This window comes from Poecile atricapillus, chromosome 17 (genome assembly GCF_030490865.1).
Source record: "Poecile atricapillus isolate bPoeAtr1 chromosome 17, bPoeAtr1.hap1, whole genome shotgun sequence".
In the NCBI taxonomy this organism is placed as follows: domain Eukaryota; kingdom Metazoa; phylum Chordata; class Aves; order Passeriformes; family Paridae; genus Poecile; species Poecile atricapillus.
In genome coordinates this window covers 6,400,996-6,423,771 of record NC_081265.1, presented here as the reverse complement: position 1 = coordinate 6,423,771, position 22,776 = coordinate 6,400,996, and the positions used below count along the sequence as shown (strand labels likewise).

At 49.4% G+C, this 22,776-nt stretch overlaps 1 protein-coding gene across 1 annotated transcript; it reads right to left on the bottom strand.

The window, feature by feature from the left end:
- Positions 1-402: 402 nt before the first annotated feature.
- On the bottom strand, positions 403-20,261 carry CDR2L (cerebellar degeneration related protein 2 like). The gene is made up of 5 exons (XM_058852739.1): positions 19,571-20,261; positions 7,226-7,338; positions 5,709-5,857; positions 4,651-4,815; positions 403-3,160 (listed from the first exon to the last, which is right to left on the bottom strand). The coding sequence occupies exons 1-5, from the start codon at positions 19,647-19,649 to the stop codon at positions 2,275-2,277; spliced, it is 1,392 nt and encodes a 463-aa protein (XP_058708722.1). The 5' UTR covers positions 19,650-20,261; the 3' UTR covers positions 403-2,274.
- Between the last annotated feature and the right edge of the window lie 2,515 nt (positions 20,262-22,776).

The window sequence follows — 22,776 nt, the reverse complement described above, 5'->3', positions numbered from 1 at the left end:
TAATGCAGCAGAATAGTTCAGCATATTCTCTTTCCTTTCTGCAAGGGTGCCTGAAGCACTTTCTCAACCCAAATTGTATATGAAAATCAAAGGATTAACTCTTGTCCTGTTCTTAAAAGTAAAAAGAACTGTAAGAGCTGAGAAATTGGTGTTTCTTTGGATTCTAGAGGAGAATAGAGCATTTAAAAATATATTTAATGTGTTGTGCACTTAACTGTGAGGCTGATCCACATGGGATTTTTAAAACAGAAAGTGAGGGTTGTTCCCTTCCCACACCTTTGCAGCACGAAGTGACTGCAGGGCAAACACTGCCTGGGTTAAACCAACACTGCTACAAATGCCAAGTCAATGGGTGGTGAACACTCCCAGGAAATCAACAACGCTTCCCTTGCTGTTGTTCATCTTAATTTATTTTATTTTATTAGACAACTGCTTTCCATTATAAATAAATAAGGCATGAAGGTTCTCCGTACTGTTGCCAGTTTGGAGAGCTGGTAGCCACAGCCGAGCGTACGGCTCCTGATGTGTCTGGGGCTGTGGGGCACCTGGAAATGCAGAGTATGGAAGAGCAGAGCAGTTGGTGGTTTTGAGGAGGAGACCTCTGGAGCAGGGGTGGTTTGTGCATCACATTCCTGCCAACTTACCTCTGTGGCACACAGCTTAACAAAACAGGTTTTTTTTTTGGGGGGGGGTTCTGCATTAATTCCATGGGGAGTGAAAGAAAGGTCGTTCCTTGTAGCATCAAAGCCCTGGATGTGGGGAATAATTTCATTCGAGCAGTCTTCCCCTTCCAAAGCCACATTCACATTTCTGTATCTCCATGTTGCAAAGTTTCCAGCTGTTGACCCAAGATTTTGGGATGTAAGCTGGTGAAAAGAGAATCCAGATGTAGCTGATGGTTGCTCCAGGCTGGTATAGAGTAGGTTGCTTACTGAGCTGCTGGGTTTTGTGGCTCAATGCTCAGGGTATTGCCTAAGCTGTAATGAGATGCTGCTTCTCTGCCTAAAATGCATCTGACTGTACAAGGTCATCATCTAGTCCAGGGAAACTGGAAACTGGTGATTCCTGAGACTGCAGTGGCCTTTTGGCTGTGTGTTTGCATGTCTGTGGAAGCCAAAGTGAGGAGATTTCAGTGCTGGAAAGGGAACTGGAACATGAGTGGCTTCAGCGTCTCAACAAAGAAAGATTACTTTCAGCAGGAAGCTGAAATTTGTCCTTGTGGCTGGGGAGATGTTTGGAGCAGGAGTGAGGGGTGATGTGTGATCCATGCTACTGCCAGGGCCAGACTCCTGTCCCGGGAGATGCTGCATCCCCTGGCTTGTGTGTGAGTTCCTGGGAGTCAGTTTTGTGAGCCCATGCAAGCTGTTTTTGAGGAATTTGCTATGATGGGACAATGACCTCTTGAAGAGCACAGCACAGAGAGCTGGTACCCATACCATGAGATGAAAGTGTGTCTCTGATATTGTAATAGCACTTCTTGTCTCGCTATGGGAAAGCCCTGGGCACCAAGTTCCTACCAGGCACAGTGCTTCACCTGGGTTGTAATGCCAGAGCAGACAAAGCGAGTAAATCCCATATGCCTGCAAGGTCTGCAGAGTGTGGACTGAAACACTGAGCGACGCTGATGGAGATGGAACAATCAGTTTTATGTTTCTCTTCAAGTTTTTCCAGTTGCAATGAGCTTGCATTGTATAGAGCTGAAAAACCTGACTGATTAGAGAATGGCTTAAATAGCAAGACCATACTGCCCTTTGGGGAAGGCAGGGATAGAAATCTCTTGGGTTCAAGCATAGGTTCTCAGCCATAAAACCTAACGGAGGACTGGGCTGCTGTGCTGGGGCAGCCCCTAAAGTTCTGATGGCTTTTTGTTTTACTTTGAGACGCTGTACTCCAGCTGTGGCAGGACACTGGAGGACATCCAGGCTTTTGCTTGCAGATAATTGGGCTGTAGGACAAGCTGAAAAAGGGTGGAGGGGGAGATTGATTTATTTTCTTTCATGGTGGGGTTTACATTGCTGTTGTGATATCTGGCAGCGGCAGTAACTCATGCAGAGATCCATCATGTGGTTTCTGAAATCCTCTAACTACAATGTACAATTGTCCCAATGGGTTGTCTAGAGCCTAAGCTTAAAAAAGTGAGTTGGGTCCCTGTGACATTCTCTCACTTGCAGACTTCTCGAACCTTCAAAGCAGAGGGGCCACGTGGCGTTTTCTGGGGCTCAAAAGAAGACGTGGCCATTGCAATTGCACATGGGAGCTGCGGAGAGCCAGGATTCATTTGCTGCTCTTGTTTTTCACCTTTGTGGCATTGATGTCTGCTTTTGTTTTCTGGATGCGGGAGAAGATCTCCTTAAAAAGAGCCTTGTACTCGGGCTGGCTCTGCTCCAGCCGCTTGTCCACGGCCTCCACATGTTTGCTGATGGTCTTCTCCATGGTTTTCCGCTCTTCCAGCTCATTCCCCTCTCCTCGGAAGTCCCTGAAGGAGCTGTCGCGGGAGATGGGCCGGGAGGTCTGGACCCCTGTGTGGCGCACGCTGTCCTTGTGCTGCCGGCACTTGCTGAGGAGCTCCTCGTATTTCTCCAGCAGGGCGTGGTACTGCTCGTCCACCTCGCGCAGGATGGACATGCCCCGCTTGCGCACGTTGTTGGCGTGCAGGGTGTAATTGCCCTCGTGCCGGCTCACAGCGTCCTTGGTCACGATAGCGTTCAGGGCCGTGTCGCTGCAGCTTTTCCGCACGGGGTGGTTTGGGGAAGGGGTCATGGATGTCCCGTGGCTTTTCCCTCCCTCCTCCTCAGATAGGTCGATGTAATCTGCTTCTGGGGCATTGTTCAGTGGCTCGAGGAGGGCTTCAGACAGGTTGTCCTCTCTGCTGAGCAGGTACTTCTTGACTTGTTTCATCTGCTGGAGCTCCAGGAGCTCTGCCTCCAGCTCCTTGATGCGCAGTTTGCAGTTCTCCATCTCGCACACCCGCTGCTCCAGGTCCGAGTACTCCTGGATAACCGAGGTGTACTCACGTTCCACCCTTTCCTTCCGCTGCTTCTCCTGGTTCACCTGGGATCTCAGTGAGTTCACCATGGCTTGGAGACGCTCATTCTCCCTCTCCAGCGGCTTCTGGTTGAATTCTGTGGAAGAGCTGTGGACCTGGAACCCATCCTCATACCTGAAAGAGGAGAAGGATGCTTGAGAGAGTCTGACCAAGTGATACCCCCATGATGGATTTGTGTTCTGTTGTTATGTGAGTAGTTCCACTGATGTCCAAAAAGGACATGAGCTCATGGAGTGAGATGTGCCTTCTCCATGTGCCAGGAGACCACAAGGTGTGGCTCTTCTGGACACAGAGAAAAATCTCTGTCCCACAGAACTTGCAGTTTTATTGGACAGCAGTAATAAAAGACAGGAGGGAAATGAGATCCTAAAAGGTAAAAGAGACATCTGGTTAACAGACAAGCCACCAGCATTGCAGTGAAGCAAGAATGAGTGTTCAAGTGCTACCAGTCTAAGCTGAAAGTAGGTGGCTTTGGGTTTTTTCCTGGGAGAGTCCATCAGCTGCTCTCTGCACCATGGAGTTCATCATCTACCCACTGCATATGGTGACAACTCCAGACCCACACAGCCAAAATCTTGAAGCACATGTGCTGCTGCCTGTGCAGCCCTGTGTTTGAGAGGTGCTCTGGAGGGAGTGAGGGAAGATTTACATGGCAAGGCAGACAAGCTTCCCCTTCTTCATTGCCTGGAAAGTAATATCAAGCACATCCCCCTTCCCTTCAGGAATTTGGGTTTTCCTCCTCAGTGAAGCACCCATGGCATCTGGTTTGTTTAGAACAGATTGGAAAACTGCAAGCTCCATGGCTTCCCCTGGGAGGCATGGCTGTGGTGGGGGGTATTGAACAGATTTCAAGGCACTGAAGGGCAGCCTGACCTTCAGAGACAACTGTGGAGCTGCAAGGGGACCCAAGGTCCTGAGGTATGGGGGGAGAGTCGGACTGGGGGACTGGGGGGTAAAGAACCACAGAGACATTAAGTGGATTTTGCTGGGGGTCAGGTTATGGCCTGATTAACATCCCCACTGCTGCTGCAGTGAAAATGTCTTTGGCTCATATCCTCTGGCAGAGGATGCTTTCAGTAACAAAGTTTATTGATTGCTTATCTATTTAAAGAACCCTCTTTTGTGGACAAAGCTGAGCAAGAAATGCCCTCATGAGGTCAATGAATTAACACAGTGGCTGGGCTTTGAGGAGGATTAAGGCTGCTGTAATGCTGAAGGTGTTTGTACAGTGCTTGGCAGCATGTGGTGTATCTGGGTGTGTGACTGGTGTTCTTGAGGGGTGCTGGAGTCAAGCAGCACAAAATGCACCATCTCAACTGGTTTCAGGGAGCCAGAGGTGCTGGTGCTGTGCTGGAAGGCAGCTGTTGAGGGAAAACAGGCTGTGCTGGTTTGGGAAGGGAAGTATCACCATGCTGGGATCATGAAGGCTCTGCTTTGCCAACAGGTGCCTTAGGCAGGTGTGTTGGTGAGAGGAACATCCCCCCTTCAGCTCCAGACGTGGCTTTCAGGCTCTGATGCCCAGCCTCTATGTCTGAGGGGTTTCTGTGCACCCCTAGAGGTGTGGGGAGCAGTTTGGAGGGGTTGCCAAAGCCAAGGCTCCATACCTGGGGCTGGAGCACAGCTCCTTGAGGCAGGGGAAGGTGTGGATGGTTCGGCGCCGCTCCCTCTTCTCCCTCCGGATGCGGAGCTGCTCCAAGCTCCGCATTTCCTCCACCTGCTTCTGCAGCTCCTCCACCTGGTTCTGCAGCCCCTCGATTGTTTCTGTCAAGCTGCAGAGAGAGAAGGGAGCATAAGTGAGGAGTCAGGCACTACAGGTTCCTAAAAGGTGGTTTTTTCCTATAGAGAAATCCAATCTAGGAAAGATGCTTCCAGTTTCTAGCGTGTGCCCTGGGATCATGACAGCACTTATTTTCTGTTGGTCTTTTTTTGTGTGGTCACTCTTGAATGGGGTTGGTTATAAAGAAGGGACAGAGGGATGGATTTGAGTCCTTTTGTCCTCAAATCAGTTGGCTGAAAGAGTCACCTCTGGGACATAAGCACTACCCTGGAACATCTCTGCCCTTAAAACAAGCATCTATTCCTTTTGTTTATCTTGTAGAGAAACACAGGGACTGGGCAGAGATTTTGTTTCGTTCTGTCTGCAGATAGTTTGTAAAACACTCTGCTCAGAAATTTGTTCTCCACACAGTTATTTGCAAACAATGCTGCATTACAAGGACATTGCTTAGGCTGTTGTTTCTAGGGATGACCTTGATCATGGGCTTGTTTTAGGAAAGAAATATTATTGATAAACTGATGTTTCAGCATGGACTAGCCAGGGTTTCATGAGTTGCTGGATCCGTGCCTGGTGTTTCTTCAGGGCTGTGTGCTGGGGATCTCCCTCATAAAATGATGTGCCTTTTCTTAAAGGAAATGCATATGAAGAGAGGCCTCTCTCCAGGTAGCTTCAGACACTCCTTTATCCAGCCCTCACCCCAGGGATGTCTGAGCTGTGGCTGACCCTGCTAAGCATCATTACTGCAACACACTTGTATTCTAAATAGCTGCAAAACCGAGCTGATACAAAAGAGAATGGCTCAAATTGCAATGATGGCTGCACTTTGGAGGAGGGGAAAGGTGAGCTGAAGGTTCTTGGATCTTGAAGATCCAGGGGAGGCCGTACCACTGGATCTTCTGTTGGGAAGTCTTGCTTTCCAGCACGAGCTTCTGGTTAGCCAGCTCCAGGTCCCGCGCTGTCAGGTCCAGCTGCTCGTAGACTTTCGCATGCTGTTCGTTCATCTGCCGCAGCATCTCCAGTTGCTTGGTCAGGTACTGCAAGGAAAAGTGAAACGTGAGCAGGTCCAAAACCCAGCTTTTTTCACAAGCAGAAGTTCCTACAGCCTTTCCTTCCTCTGACAATGTGTTCTGTGGCTCTGCCTGGTTGAAGCCTCTTCCACAAATGAAATATTCATCCCCCTGACCACTGTAAACATTTTTGTGTCTAAAATACGATTGAACTTCCCCTGCCCTCTGTGAAAGGCACTAACCTCTATCTCTCTCTTTTCAGCTGCTTTTTTGTTCCCAGTACCAAAGAAAGCTGATATCCCTGGGACTTAAAGTTGACTGAAATTGGCCAGTTGATTACTGGATTTTCTGACAGATCGATTGCAGAAGCTGTGTTTTCTTGGGAATTCAGGCTGAAACTCTGAATCTGTGAAATATGAGACCTGTGCTTTCTGTGGATTTTCACACCCTTTTCTGTAAGTCTGCCATTGCAAAATCTTATCCTCAGAAGACTAGGAGGGGGCATTTACTCCGGTGCTCACTCTCAGCTGGGGCCAGATTCCAGATGCTATGGTGGATGTGCTTCTGATGGGCTGCTGAAGAGGCATGGCTAAATCCCCATCTTCCTAGTTCCCTCAAACATCAGTTGTCTGATCCCTGCAGCATCATCTGCTGCTCTTGTGAACTGGCAGCCCTCCTCTGCCCTGTGTCCTTTCAAATCAGGGGGTGTCCAATCTTTTTTAACTCAAAGATCCCTAGAAGGTTTCCAGTAGATGAAAACCTTCCCAGGCACAGCAGTTTAAGCCTCTAAGATCAGTTCTGTGAGAACTGATTCAGTTCTTAGAAATACTGCCCTGACCCCAGAGGATGCTTGAAATGGGGTTTTAGATTGCAGCTCTTGGAGAAAGAGCTATTTCATGCCTTTAACAAAGGGGGCTGTGTTATGGGGGTGCCGAGGAGCCAGCTGGGAACAAACGTGATTCTGAATCTCTGGGATCAAGAGAAAGCTGCAGCAGAGCACAGTGAAATGAGTGTGAAGGCTGATGGATGTGCAGGGGAAGGCCAAACGTGACCCAGATGCAGTCTGGTGCCAAAATCTGGTGTGCACATCTGGGCAGGGAGTGAGGATGTGAGAAAAGGGCAAATACCAGTTAATGGGGGAACGAGACCCTCACCAGGGCTGGGATGAGCTTTAATCCATCAACAGATTTTAAAACAGAGTTTAAAACTGAAACTCACTTTAATCCATTCTGCTTCAGGCACTTACAGAAGATATGTCACCTTCTGTGCCCCACAGCACATCCCTGCCTTTCTGCTGGCATCTGAGCTACTGGCACTGGTGGAAGTGCCCCTTTCCCACCTTCGCCCTTAGGTGACTGCAGCCCGTCCCCATCCCTGTCCCAACAGTGTCCCTACCTCAATCTCCTGCACTTGCTCCTCATTGGTGGCATACATCTGCTGCAGGGAGTCCTCCAGCTCTTTGTTTCGCTCCAGCAGCGTCTTCCCCAGCTCTGCAGCCAAGTGCAAGTCTGAAAAGCAGAGGTACAAAGCTGCTGCATTTCCCACAGTTCCATGGCTGGATGTGGTGGGATGTCTCCCCCCCCAAAAAAATGACCCCACACCAAGCACAGCAGTATGTTTTTCATGGCACTGGTTTTACTGGCACTGTTTTCTGGTACTGTTTTGACCTGGATGGGTGCTCACAGAAAATACAGGATCTGGCCTCTTGTCTTGCTGGGCTGCAGGAGCAAGGGGAGAGCAAGCTCAGGACTCTGCAGCTCCTCCTTGCAATGGCAAATTGGTGCTTTGCTGGCTGCAAAATCCTCCTGGACTCTCTGCACACTGTAACCAGGATCAGCCCAGGATCTGGGCTGTGGCAGGTGCTCAGCACCGCCATCCCTCATCGCTGAGAAGGGCTCAGCACCTGTCAGAATGGAGCAAAGGGTTGGTAAGGCCCTGCAGGGCCTTGGGGATGCTCTCTAGATTACATTATTATCTCTAATGAAGGGAGTGCCTCGCCTTTTCTGTCAGCCTCCATCCATCACCCGCTAATAGACTGACAGGAGTAATAGAACCCTGGTAGCGGGAGGAGGCTGGAGGCACCTCCCAGATGTGCTGCCCTGGTAGCACTGCAGCAGCCAAATCCAAGGATCTTTCCTTGGGACAGCTCCAGGGAAAGGACGAACCACTTTGTGTTCACTCTTTGCCACCTCTAAACACCCTTAGGAAGCTACTGAAATAGTTGGATTTCAGGAGAAATGCAGGGAAAAGTAGATGTTGGCAGTGTGGTCAGTTTAAAATGCTGTTTTTGCTGCTGGGAAAAGGAGAAGCCTTCAACCCCTCTGTTCGCTAAAGCCTGAGCACACAAGTGATGCTGTTTGTGAGGTTGGGACAGCACAGCTGGCTCTGAGAACAGCCCTTTGCTTTCACAAGAAATGGTTGTCTTCTTAAAACCTAACTATGAGCGTGTGGGTTTCATTTTTCTTGGTGCTTCTAGAAGTAACAGCTCTTAGGATGGCAGAGTGAAAATCTGACCTTAATCCTTCCAAAAGGTAAAGAAATGGGTCCTGGTGTGTGTTATTGCCCTTTATTTTTCTGGTGCTATGCAGCTGTAGGTAATTACAGAGTGACAATCCTGCAGGATGTGAAGGGATCTAGGTCTCCTGGTCTGGCATTTTCTTAGCCTGTTGTAATACTTCCCTCTAGTCTGCACCTAACAATGTGTTTTGCAAAGGCTTTTCCAGGGCTGGGAGTAGCTATCATTTTCTCTGGTGGTTCATTTGGCCATGCAGTTTATTGGGAAAGAGAGATACTTGGTCACTGAGACAAGAAGAAGGGAAATCAGAACTCCTGGGATATATTTTGAGCCTGGGAAAGCACTGACCTCTCATACAACACAAACTGAGGCTCACACTGACCTTGGACATGAGTGCTTGCCAGGGGATGAGCTACTACTGGTGTCAGTGCCTAGGATGGGGCTTTCCTGACGGATAATGCTGTGCTGTGGGGTGTGCTGATATGTCACTAGTTTGTGTGTTTGTTTCTGCTGGCTTCCCAGATGTGGTGCTGCCAACAGCTGCTCAGTATGTCCTCAAATCTCCCCTTTCCATGGGAATGTTTCTCCAGCTGTGCCCTGCATTGCAGGGTGTTATTATTAAAAGGGCTGTGACCTTTTTAATTATAATCCTCTTCATTGCACAGTGACCCAGTCTGAGAGCTGCAGTCACAGCTCTCCCTGCAATCAAGTTATTGGCACGTTTCCCCATGGACAGACCTCCTCCACCTCTTTGGTTTATTCCAAGCACCAAATTTCCCTAGTTTATAAAGTGCCCTTGGGAGACCCGAGTGTTTGCTACACCAGCTGGGGCTGGGGGAACAGCCAGATGCCAGCAGAGATGAAGGATAATTTGTGCCTTTAAGCTGCTTGGGGCTGTATTTAATGTCAGCACCACCTTGCCAGAGCCAGTGTTGTTGCTGGAGAGTGGCACCTTGGAAATCACATCCCTGGCAGTAAGCAGGGCCCCAGTATGGAGGTGTGTACTGACAGGGCTCCGTGCTGTGCTCCAGGTAATGAGTCAAGTGTGTCCCTGTCCCTGTGGATTACACCAGTGTTCTCCCACCATATGGCATCCAATTTAATCAGCTGGGGTTGACTTAAGTGGATTAGGCAGTGCAAGATCCTGCATTGTAATTTAAAGGGCTCTGTCAGCAATAATTTAATGGGGGAAATGGGCAGCGTTTGGGGATGAGTGGGAAAGAGGAAAGAATGGGGCTTGGCTCTGAGGAGGAAATTGAGTCTTCGTTTCCATTTTGAGCATAAGGGCCCGGGAGACTCCAGGCTTGAAGGACATGGGGGAATTGGTTCTTTTAATGCCTTTTAACTGCCTCAGCCATTGTCACACACACTCCCTCACTCTCTGCCCGCCAGCCAAAGCATCCTTGGTAATCCTTTCTCATCCACCCCCTTGTGCCCAAGTCCTCTTCCCCACCTGTTGGCCCTCCCAGCTTATGAGGCTAGGGGGAGGGAAGGGATGCTGTGGAAGTGCTTTAATGTCATCTTTATACCGGATCCTTCTTGATCTTTGTACTAATTGTGGCTCTGCAAGGGCTGAGTGAGCACACAGCTCCCCTCCACAGAGACCTTGGAAACCCGAGGCTGAATGTGAAATTTCCCCAAGTTGTATGGGGTAGAAAAAGAACTGTTTAGGAATTCAGGAATCTTTTCTACCTAGTACTATGGTTTTCCCACAATTTTTTTATTCCTCTTTGCTTCTCCACTGTCAGATCAGCCAGCCAGTGCTGAAGGACTTGCCCTAATTTAGCAGATATGCTGATGCCTCCCTTCCCCCTCCCCTCTGGATGCAGGAGGAGAAATAAAGTGCTGTGTGTCCGCTCAATGTGCCCCATCCCTCCACACACTGCCTGTGCTGAAGGCACCACTGTGAAATGGCCAATGTTCTTCTTCAAAAATGGGGTTTTGATGCTGCCAAATCCTATCAGGAGAGAACTGTGGATGCAAACTGTCCCGGGCAGCACCAGCCTGGTGCCCTCTGGCTCCCTGTACTGCAAGCACTGATGTGACCCTTCTAATTAACACCAGCCAAGGAGACACGCTGTGTCCCCAAACAAAGGGCTGTGCCTGTGGAGCAGGGGAGGGAGGGATGGAAACTGCATTTCTCTGAAAGCTTCCATGGGAAAGGCCTCTGAACAAGGAGGGTGGGGATGAAAAGAGAGACCATATGGTGGGAAGGGAGCGGGAGCTGAATCCAAGCAGCGCTTGGTACAGGGGAGCAGCGCTGGGCAGAACATCAAGGAGGCACCATCCTGGAGCTTCAGAGATCAGCAGCAGCCCAGCAATAATTCTGCTACCTCTGTGCCACTGAGGAGACTTGAAAAAACCCAGTTCTGATCCAAAAGCTGTAGCAAGTTGCCCTTTAAGGAAAGAGGCTGAGGGACAAACTGCAGGGTATTCCCTCAGGACAGCATCCTGTGGCAATGCTGGCACAGGTGGATGTTCCCTGCATGGGGCTGTGGCAGAGCTGGGTGCGTCCCCAGCCTTGCAATGAGGCACAAAGAGGATTTGGAGCCGTTTATGCCTTCCCAGTGCTGGCCTGCATTTGTTTGAGCAGAGCACTCTGCCACAGCCCTCTGGAAGGGCTTCTACCCTCCAGCATCTCCTGGTTGTGACTTTGGGAGAGCATAAGCCTGGTGCTGGCCAGGTTTTGGCTGCTCTTGGCACAATAATGAACTGGTAGCTCTTCAGATGCTCCTCATAAATGCAGCTTTCTGGAGGAAGCCACCATCTGCTGCAGCTGCTTTGGACTTTGCCCTGTCATCTCTCTTGCAGCGAGGGATTCTCATGTTTAGGCTGTGAGAGAACACACTGGGGATGCTGCACTTGGCTCCTCACCTTTAATAAACCAGCCCTGTCCCTGTCCTGCAAAGCCAGCAGCTTGCAGGGGACACAGAAGTCCTTTGCTGTGTCGTGCAGATGAGCAAGGGTTTATGGATTTGCAGGTCCTTTTCAGCTGAGTGTGTATAAAGGAATTACTTGTGGCTCCTTCCTAAATATGGGGCATGTCCTATGCTGCACATGGTGAATACATCTATTAAAGAGCAGGGAGGAGGGTGGGGAGGCCTCTGGAGGAAGCTCAGGGTGCTTGTGAGCTGATGGATGGGGTACATTGAGAGTTAAGAACTGATGTTTAATGCTGTTGACGTTTAATTTAATGGCATTTGCTGTCTGCTCCATTACACATGGGTACTTAAAGTCAAGGGTGGGTGCAATTATTCCTTTCCAAGTCTAAATGAATGATGCTATGCTGGTTTACCCTGGGGTAGGGTATACTTGCTACTCGTTTATTTTCCTTCATAGTTGCAAGGGATTGTGCTGTCTGGGTATATTACAATGACGATCAGCTTTTGTATATCACTTACTGCTGCTCCATGGCAGGTGAGGGAAGCAATCTCTGTTCTTGGCCTGTATGAGGCATTGCAATGGAATTTGCTGGGGTGCAGGGAAGCAAATGCCATCTGGCAGCATCTCAAAAACAACCTGAAAACCTTTGCAACATGCCCATTCCACAGAAGATAGTGTTTCCCAAGGCCAGCCAGAGCTTCCAGAGAGTCACCAGTGTTACTGCTGAGACATGGAATCCCCGTTGCTTTTTACTCTGGCATAACTCAGACATTGTTGCTCAGTTCAGCTTTGCACTTGGTGTTCTGTGTGTTTTTTAGGAGGATCTGCTATTTTGGTGTTTGGTGGGTTGTTCCATAAAGGCAGGACTTGCTTTGTAAAACAGCCCAAATGATGCAGGTGGGGAAAAGCCTCTGTTAGGGCTGGGTGAGAGGAAACACCCTGGCAGCACAGTCGCCTGCTCCTCTTCCTTCTCCTTTCAAACTGTGGCTCTTGCTGGGCTGAGCTGATGTTGGTCACACTAGCATTTTTGTTACCCTAATGAGATTTTCTGGATTTCCTGCTTGGGTTTTTTTTCTTCCTTTTCTTTCTCTTGTGTAATCTGTTATGTGCTCCTGTGCTGCCTTTGGCTGTGCGAGTGTCCCTGTTGGGGGGGCTCAGGTGGTGGTACAGGGGTGTTTGGCAGGTGGTCAAGGCAAGCCCAGTGCATAGACAACAGCTCCTTCCATGCTATCATGAGCCCCCCGAGCAAAAGTGGCACCAGCAAGGAGTGGAAATCCCTGACAAGGGGCTCAGGGACACACTGTCTGTACTATGCTGTGTTGCAGAGAAGCCCTCCAGTTCTCTCAGCCTCTGCTGCTCCCTTCCTTGCCTTCTATATTTTTCAGTTCTATTTGATATTTCCTCTATCAGCTCTCCTTTATTCTTCTCAGATGCTCACCAGACTTTTTATATTTAATTTATACCTTTTCTTTCTTCCCTCTTATCATCCTGCACCCCAAATTCTCCCCTGTATATTAATGCTTGAGACCCAGGATGGTCACTTCTGCTTATGAGCTGTGTCTCGACAAACACAAACAGAGCAGTCCCATCCCTGTGCCCACAGCAATTTCTGTGTCTTTTGCCAAGTTGTTAGAGCATGAGAACACAGAGGATGTTATTAGACCATAGCAGAGGCCCCATCTTCATCTTTTCCTTCTGTTCTCTTATCTAAACAGCCTCAGTGCCTGTGTTTGCCTTACAGACTAAAATGGTTTGAAAGCGCTTGGTGACTGGTGGCTCTGATAGTGCACCTGGATCAGAATGTCCTAAATAAATATATATAAGTGGGGCTATTGAAGAGAAGGAGCGAAGGAGGAGGAGGGAGAAAGGCAGCCAGAGCTTTCCTGTGCACGCTCCTCCCCTGGGCAACAAATCTCCACCTAATTAATTATGTTGGGTTGCAGAAAACCGTGAATAATTCTGCTCTTTTAAAGCTAAAGACACAGGCATGTGGAGGGCTGCCACGTGGCAGAACTTCTCTCCCCTGTGTGTTTTGGGGGCAGGAGGTTGTAAATGACCCAGGATGGACAAGGAGGATGAGCACCAGGGTGCTCAGCACAGTGTTGTGCACGTGCAGAGCCCCGAGCAAAGGTGCCCTGTGAAGGACAGGTCACTGTGCTCACGTGGCAGGGGATGGTGCCCACAGCGCTGGGCTGCCACAACCCTGTCAGTTCTCCTGACCTGCTCCTGCTCACACAACATATTCCCCTACTCTGAGCCATTCCCAGCCAACTCAGATGCCCTTGCTCCCCTCTTGCTGGGGGGAGGCAGGTGGAACCACTGATACTGAGTGATTTGGGGAGCAACCATGCCAGCACAACTGTCACTTTGCAGCTGTAGCAGCCCCCGAGACCCCTGCCAGCCCTGTCACAGCTGGTTACTTCTGTCTGCTACCTCTTATGTCCAGAGGTATATAGGTACAGAGACCTTTCTTCCATGTGTTACAGCTAAATGCAGGAACAGCCTGACCCTCTGCAGCAATGCCAAAATCTTGCCCACCTCTTTTCTAGCAGCCATTTTTCTTGACTGTGAAGAAAAGTGTATCATCTTGCAGGGTGCTGCCCCACTACAGTTCCCTTCCCATCTGCTGCTGGGGAGTTTAGGAAGCCCTTTCCTCCAGGTGCTCAGCTCACAGCCCAGCTGCCTTGTGCTGGAGATGCTGCCCATGTGGGAAAGATCCTGACCTCAGAGGAGTGGTATTTGTGCAGCTGCACAGGAAAAGCACAGAGCTGTAAACTTCCAGTTGGAGTTTGCAGGGAAAGGCAGTGATGAAATACTTGATGTTCCCTCAAAATGATGTTATGTCCACCACTAGTCCTGAGCAGGATGCAGAGCAATGCTTCTTTTGGGGGCCCAACACCAAAACCAGTGTCCCAGATACAGTTCTGCTGCAAAGACTGATGCTCATGGGGTGTGCTATGCTGCTCCTTGCTCTGCCTCCTCCTGCAGACACCAGTGCTTGGCCACCACCTCCCAGTTCAGGTACCTTTCCAGGACTCAACTTTTCTTGTGGTCCAAGAAAACTTGGAGGATGACATGATCACATCCTTGCTGCAGCTGCTGGTGCTGCAGCTGCATATTTGGAAGAGGCCAGGATGGACCTGAATATTACACACTTGAAGGTCTGAATTCTTCAGGGAGGAGGCGGATTAATTGAACAGGGCCAGGGGAGCTGCACAACACATGGGATAGACTACAGTGACTTCCCAGAAAGCTGCAGAGAAACAGTCTGTTTAAACCATTAGAACTGTCACTTTTTGGAGAGATGGTTTATAACTGTTTGTTAAATACACATGGGAAAAAAACATAATCCAAACTGTAACATAAAATCCCTTTGAAATTCCCAGCTGTGCAAAAAACAGTGGTTGTGTAACATCTAGTCTCCTTACTTTGGGGTATTTTGTATTGGAGATACTTTCCTAAATTCTTGGCCCACGCACCTGTTTTTGGGCAGATTAAGTAGAGGCTTTGGAAACCCTAAAGACATGTTTGGTGTGAGCACACAGATCTGTTGGAGTAAGATGAGGTGGGAATTTAGCACTGTGCTGGTCTAGGAAAGCTTTTTGGGAGAGGAGACAGTGTGTGAGTGCAGGAGTGAGCAAGCAGTGTGTTATCCTGAGTGCTGGCACTGCTTTTAGCAGGAGCAGGATGGGACCCTGGTGCTGTCACTGCTCTAAGTGGTTCCTGCCTGTCACACTGAGTCAGTGCATCCACCCTGTCACCAGCCAGCACTGGCTGGTACAGGAGCAAAGAAAGAGGATTGGAAAATACTGGGCTGGGGGGACAGGCTCCACGTGCAGGGTGTTAGTGGCTGGTGCCTTGGCTCCCAGTCCCTCAGGCTCAGAGCCTCTGGGAGAAAACATCCTTCAGCATTCAGACCATAAATCTTTGTGCATGGCCTTGCCAAGGAGAATTGCCACTGTTAGCTGATTGTTTCAGGATGGGAGATATGGAAAACTCCAATATTTTAATTATTTTTTTTTAATTTTTTCCCCCCAGGTTGTTTTTTTTTTGTTGTTTCCCTTTTCCCTTTCCAGCAGTTCCTCTAGTTCTGCTCCCTCCCACAGCTGGAACTATGTGCTGGGCTCAGCAGATGTGGAGAGGAGCTTCTGCTCTCTAACTGGAAATCTTTCTTGTGCCCCTTTTTCTTGCTGCCTTCATGTAACAGGGGAATTTTCACTCTAGGAAAATACATCTATATATATTATTTTTTTCCACGTATTTGGAATCTCTCATCACTTCCTTAGACTAACCCGTCATCTTATTTCCTTGTCTCCTGTGACTTTTCTGGTCCCTCTTGTCATTCCTAAGCAGCTCAGCAATTAGCCACTGAAAACTTTCCACTTCCATAAGCTACCTGCTGTACTGTAGTGCTAAATAAATAAGTGGCTCAGCTACTGCAGGCAAAGCTCTGTCCTTCTGGCTTGCCTCTGGGGAGGGAGGGAGGGGAGACAACTGCTGTGCTTCTGGAGGACAGGCAAGGTGTGTGCCTAGTCCCTGGACTGCTGGGATAACTCCCTCATGAGGGGCAGAATATGGAGTTTCATCAGCTCCCTTGTGCAGTGAATGCTTTGGGGAAGCTGATAATGAATTGCAATACTCTGTATCACCTGGGTGGTGCAGGTATGGATCCCCTGGACTCATCCCAATGCCAGGATCTGGTCACTGGAGCACTGGTGACCCTGTGGCTTTACATGGATGAGTTGGGAGTGGTGCAAGCTCAGCACCTTGTGTCATTTTCCTTCTTAGTACTCAAGCAATCAGATGCTTGGCAAGAGGAGGAGGAATTAAAAGATCCTTAAATCTGGAGACCTTTAGAATTTACAGCCGTAACGTCCTAAGCCTGCACTGCAGATGGTTTGGCCCAAACATTTCTGTGGCTGCTCAGGAGGACAACTGATCTTGCAGTGGTAATGAGATGATGTGCTGGTTCTTGCACTCCCTCTGGTCCTGCTGCCTATTTCAGAGCCGTGAGAGGCTCTTAATTGACATGAGAGGAATAATCCCACACTCATAGAATCCTAGAATATGCTGAGCTGGAAGGGACCCGTCAGGATTATTAGGTCCAACTCCTGGCCTGATGCAGAACACCCAAGAATCCCCCCCACCATGTGCCTTAGGCTATGGTTAAGTCCAGGGATCAGAAGGGTGGCTTTGAGAGGCCTCCTCTTGGGTTGCACTCTGCTCTGAGACCTGAATGCTGGCAGGGGGATAGGGAGGCTGGGAAGATGAGGAAATGCAGTGGAATGACTGCAAGGAGGATTCATCTTGTGAGATTGCTGCGGGGGAGACGAAGGCTGGAAGTGGCTGGCAGAGCTGCTGGGTCTGTTTGGATCCAGATGCAATTGAGTTGGCACACAGCCCTCCCAAACACAAACGCTCCTGATGAACAGGAAAGGTGCCCCCACTTAGCTGCAGCTCAGACTGTCTAATTTTAGCTCATTCATTCTCTTGGGGTCTGGCTGCACATAGGCCCTGTGCGCAGAGTGTGATGCAATTGTAGCCACATCATCAGTTTTCAACCACTGGAAAAAGGTTCACCAGAATTTTAACACTTAGAGACACAGACTCCCTGGGCCATGGAAGGTGGCTGGACCAAAGCAGCACTGATAGCTTTTCATGCTTATGAATCAATAAGCTAAGTCATGGTATGAGAGATTTGCAACTCCATTTTTACCACTTTCCTCAAATCCAAAAGCCTTCCCAGAGGGAAGATCATTGCAAAGGAAACCTCACAGGACACCACTGCTGTTACCATGTCATTGCTGAGGGTCCTGGCTTCTATGTGCTAAGGCATCTTGGTAGAATGCCTTGAGCCACAGAGTGTTACAGTACGCAGGAAACAGGTAAAGGCATCTGAAAGGCACCTTCCCTTAATCTGGAAGGGCCTCAAGGCTGGGGACCAGATCTTGCTGCTTCCAAAGCATGTGGTGGATGCACCCAGTTGCTGTGGACAATTCAGGGGGAAAAAAGAGTGATTGGGATTTATTATTTTGAAAAAAAATAGTTACTTTGGCAAGGTGAAGCTCATGGAGGATGATGAAGAAAGTAACAGGTGCTTGGTGTGGAGCTGGAGGCATGATTTCCACTCTGGTGCTAAAATGGTTAATTAACATAATCATCACAGAGCTCCCAGTTAAGCCATCTGTTGCTTAGCAAACAGTTTTGGATGTAAATGTAATAAATATTTGATGATGCTGTGAAATGACGATAAAGGCCCAGCAACCAACTGGATCACAGAGGAACCTTCTCTGCTCTCCTAGCTTGGATTGTTTCTTGTTTCTCCCACCCCTTGCTCCTAAGGAACGGTCTTTAAGCCTCTGCTTTTGTCCTCTGCCCTCCTGGTGCTGCTGCCAGGCGTGGGTTTCTGTTCGACCCTGAGCTCTTGGCATGCCAATCCTCTTAGTAACGCCTCTAATCGTGCCATGCTGGATGTCTTGTGCTGCACTTCCACCCCCCATTCCCAAACCAAGAGCTCCACGGCTGTGCCATGACCAAAGACCTCAGGGTGTCATGCAAAGACACAGTGTATGTGGACAAAGTCTAGCACTGTCGTTTGTGATGCTTTGTGCATCATGCAAATTAATTACGGTTGTAATTACCCCGTAGGACCTTTCCATTTGGCTGATTCCAATTAAAGTCTTCCCACATCTCTCCTTGAGTTTGTGCAAACCTATGCAGCCCCTACTTATATACAAGAGGCTGCAAAGGCACAGCTGGGCTTTGTTTTGGATTTGTGTTTTCCTGCAGTTCTCTATGTACTCAAAAGTGGAGACCGTACCCAGCATCGAGCCATCATCTGGAGACAGTCATTCTGTTTTTAGGCAGCTGGGACAGAGCTGGGAACCTGGCCTGCAGTGGGAAGGTGTTTTTATTGTTGTGAGCCAGTTATACAGTGCCAGTGCTGACTCATGAACCTGACACCAGGGACAGCATTAGGCTAAAAATCAATTGGTCCTACATTGTTCAACACTCCCTATATTCATCCCTAGTTCTGCTGCTCCTCAGCCTGCATCCCGCCCCTGGACCAGTGCCCAGGCCCCTTGTGAGCCACGGGAAGACGTCACCCAGAAATGTGAATTTCTGAGCATTCAAAGGCTGCACTGTTTATCCAGCTGATAGCTTCATCTCCATGCTGTTGGCTTTGTTTGAGTGTTGTGTTTCAAAGAACAGGGCCTAGTAACCCACTACTTCCTGTTATTTGAGAAACTGGGGTTAAAGCCCAGCTGTGACAACCCCTGGGGGGCTGGTTATCATTCCTTGCTGGGCCCCTGTCCTGCAGCTGAAGTTGTATAAACTTCAAATCATGACATAATGTACTGGAGCGATGGTGGGCTGAAGCACTGCAGCTGGACTGCACATCCCTGCTGACAACCAGCTGGGAAAAGCAAATATAAAACTGTACCTATAGCACAACGTGCCAGAGGGGAACTGTATTTAGCTAGGAATGATCTTTTGCTATGCATTGGCAAATCAGTTCTGTTCATTCCTGGGCCACTGGCGTGAAATGGGACTTCTTCTAGTTATTTACTTAATGTGTGTTGACTCAAAATATTAAGATAAGAAAAAATTGAATCAAAAAAAGGCCCATATAGGGCCACAGGCACCAACTGTCCAGCCTTAGGATAAACATTCCATTGAACTAGGTACAATTTCTTCAAAGCAAACTACAGAAGTGAATGTTTATCTTCTAACAAGGGTTCTTTTGCTATTTGAAACTTGGCTTTGATTTTTTTTCCTTCTCCTCTGATATTTTTCCTGGTTTTATGGCTGATTGGAAAAATCTCCAGAAGTAATTAGGTGACTAAGAAGATCCCTTTGGATTTGGGCTTGGACAGCAAAATCTTTTGAGACAGACTTTCAGCATCCTTAGCAATACATTATTTCCCATGTATTAATTTCTAACTAATGTGCTTGGTAACTCTACTTTGGACTACTCTGAAATAAAAGCAATGTCATAACTACCCCCGTTATTCTGGGGGTGATCTGCCTGCAGCAAGATTTTTGGGGAGCCAGCTTCCTTGAAGATGTAACACAACAAATTATTTACTGCCCTGGTGCTTAAGTCAGCTCTGGGCTCCCTGCCTCACCCATCAGCTTTAAACTTTCCTTGGCCAGGACAGTGGTTTGGAGCAGCGTAGCCGAGATTTGCCACTGCAGGATGAGGCGCTGGCTTTGCCAACCAAACAGTAGTCCAGAGAGAAGGTATCCCACCCTCTTGTCGCCGCGGTTTGCCCGTTTTCTTGCCCGCGCATCCCCTGGCCCACCATCCCTGGCAGCTTGCGGCGTGTCCCCATCCTTACCCTGCTCTAGGTCTTGCTGGTCGTACCAGGGCTCCTCTTCCTCGCTCTGAAACTCCTCCATCCTGTCGGCGCTCAGCATTTAGCACCAGCGGCCCGGGAAGACTCGCAGCATCCGCCGAAGAGGGGCCCGGCGCCTCCGAACGGGATGGATGGATAGATGGATGGATGGACGGATGGATGGATGGATGCGGGGATACGGGCAGGGATGCGGGCGGGGATGCGGCCTCGGTGCCCCGGCCGGGCCGGGAAGGAGGAGGTGGCACGACGTGGCAGCCGGTGCCTGGCCGCTGCCCTGGCTCTGCGTGCTCGGAGGGGCGGCTTCCTCCTGCTTCCAAGGCCGGGGGGGCGCTCGGGAGGGAGGGATGCGGCGGGGACGTGGCGGCCGGGACGGGGGGGCACGGCTTGCACAGGGCTGGGGGATGCACAAAGGAAGGAAGAGGGCCCGGCGCAGCCAGGCAGATCCTCGCTCCGCAGCTCGGTGGGGACCTCTAGCATGGAAATGCTGCAAAGAAAACCGGCGAGAGGGAAAGGGGAGGCGAGACGAGACCGGCCTCCTTCGCCTCCTTCTTCTCCGCCCCCGCCTCCTCCTCTCCGCCCAGCCCTGCCGCGGACAGCGGGGCTGCGGGGAGCGGAGCGCGGGGTGCCGGGGTGGGGCTCACCCGGCTGGAAGGGTCGGGAGCTGTCCCCGCAGTCCCCCGGCTCTCTTCCTACCGGCTGGGAGGTCTGCCAGGAGCAGGGCTTGCGGTTGGAATGCCGTGTCCTGGCCTTGCCATGGGCTTCACGGTGACTTTTGGCAATTATCGGGACCTCTCAGTGGGGGTTTCAGTGCCTTCTCTGCCTTGCTAGGTTTGTGGGGGTTGTTCTTCAAGAAGATAATCTATCCCCCCTTAGCCGGGGCTGCAAAAGGGGATACCCCATACAAACAGCCCCACAGAATTTCCTCAATGTGGTGTCTTCCTCCAACCTTGTGTTGTTTCGCACTCTGACGGGAAATCAGTGCCTCTGGTGCATTCCTCTTTCACGTTTCTTATCTTTGTGAAGGATGGAATGAGCTTAAAATTCAGGGAAACCAGGATTTATAGAGTTCTGAGGAGGAAATGTGTCTATTACATATAAGTAAATCCAGGAAAATTCTTGGGATTTTGGTGCTTGCTTTCCACCTTAATGAAATAAGGGTTAGAGATGATGGTCTTTCTCCTAGCTGGAGTTTGGCCCAAGGGAATTTATTTGTGTTTGTCAGCCCTGGAACCCATCAGAGATTCTAAGATCCAAATCAACTTCTCTGACAGTAACAGTGGGTTTAGATAATGGGTTTTTTGTTGTTGGTGGTGGTGATTTGTTGGGTTTTTTTTCCCTTCTGTGTGATGGAATTCCACAGATTTATATTTGATCACATTACCTTGCAGTGGTGCCTGCAGAAAAGGCAATGTAAAGTGTCTACACAAGAGCAGCAGACTGTGCATCCAGAAAAGATGGGATTTGTGTCAGAAAACTCTATCCAATCCAGCAGTGACAGGCAGCTGGGAGCCCCTGGATGATTAAAGCAAGGGCTAGTATTCAGCTCTTGTGTACAGCAGCAGAGGAGGGGGATAAAGATGGGAATAAGAGAGGAATTATAGATTATTCCTCTCCCATTTTCTCCTCCTAGATCTCTCTATCACATATACACATTCTGCAAATTCAGTGGCTGCCTAGAAAGTCATCTGCCTTAATAGAATCACAGACCAGAATCAAGGAGTCTCTTTAACTTGGCATCTATAACTCAGCAAACATAATCAAGCACTTCTGGTGTATCTGGGAGAAAGCCATCTCTAGGTCTTAGATCTTTTTCTAAGCAATTTTAATACAGAAATGGGAAAATCTTAACTTTCTCATGCCTATTGAAAAGTCATGTGGATGATGCCCTTAATGACATGCTTCAACTTTTGGTCAGCCCTGAAGTGGTCAGGCAGTTGGACTAGAGTTCTTGTATTATTTGTGAGAAATAATTGCTTTTGAAAATTATTATGTTCCTAACAATAAATTCTTATCATTTATTTATATATTGTTGCTATATTGAGTACTTGGATGCAAGTACTGATAGCAGAAGCCAGCTTACATGATTTTGTGAAAATATTTTTTGCTGTAGGTTTTACCAGAATGCCTCAGATCTGATATGTCACTCAGTTGAATCAAACATCCCTCCTGTCAACAAACGAGAATTCCCACAGTGTTCCCCAGCTGGAAAGTCAGCACACTGCTTTTTTTTTTTTTTTTTTTTGTAGAACGATTGGAATTACTTCACTTCCTCTGAAGAAAGGAGGTTTGTAGAGCTGAGCATATGAAACGTAACTCAGGGATACCAAAAAGACCTGCTTGCAGTTCACAGAGCTGCTCAGAGCAGAAAACTGCAACGATGGCTTCAAAGGCAACACTGAATGCCCTCAAACAGCTGCTTTGAGGTGTTCAGTGAGTGCCAAATCCTGAATTCCCAGCACCCAGGGTTATAAAACATCCTCTCCTTGTGTGTGGGTGGAATTTCATTAGGGTTAATGGGCCACCGCATGCAATGAGCTCCTCATAAGGTGCTCAAACAGGGTCTGTGTTCCAAGTGTGCTTGTTCCTTTCAGTCCAGGGCTAGGGACAGATTGTTGTCTGTTGTCCTGGCATCCTGCTTGCACCTCTGGGCCATCTGGGCTTGGGACCGGGTTCTGAGAGTGGCCGCTGATGGCTTGAGCTGCCACTGGGCTTATGCCTGAGCCTGGCAAAGGAGCTTCAAGGGACAAAGGCTGCGGGCATGGGACTGGTGAAAGGGCCAAAGAAAGGGGAGCAGCGGTGACATGGGAGCAGACGAAGTTGATGCAGGGATAATGCAAAGGATGGAGCAGAAGAGAAGGGCTGTGAAGGAAAGGACAGGGCAGAGGAAGCGGAGGGAGCTTAGGAAGGAGGGGACAGCGAGGAAGGAGAAATGAGAAAAGCCGTGCTCTGCCGTGAGTGGAGATGAGGCAGGGTCTGTGGGGATACGACCGTGGGGAGCAAAGTGTGGGAGGGAAGGGAACGGAGGGAAGGGGCTGCGAGGAGGAGGGCGAGAAGGAAAGGGTGAAGCGGCGGACGGATGACAGGCGGAGGTGGGAAAAGAGGGGAAGCGGCGGGGCGGGATGTAGGGATGGAGAGCTGGCGGAGGAGGAGCCGCGGGCGGAGGGAGGGGAGGGCTGGGACCGGCGAGC

Coding starts and splice junctions, on each gene's coding strand:
- CDR2L (XM_058852739.1), bottom strand. CDS start 19,649: ATGCTGAGCGCCGACAGGATGGAGGAGTTTCAGAGCGAGGAAGAGGAG. Junction 5,858..7,225: donor AGCAAGTGCAGGAGATTGAG/GTAGGGACACTG, acceptor TTTTCCTTGCAG/TACCTGACCAAGCAACTGGA. Junction 4,816..5,708: donor TCCCAACAGAAGATCCAGTG/GTACGGCCTCCC, acceptor CTCTCTCTGCAG/CTTGACAGAAACAATCGAGG.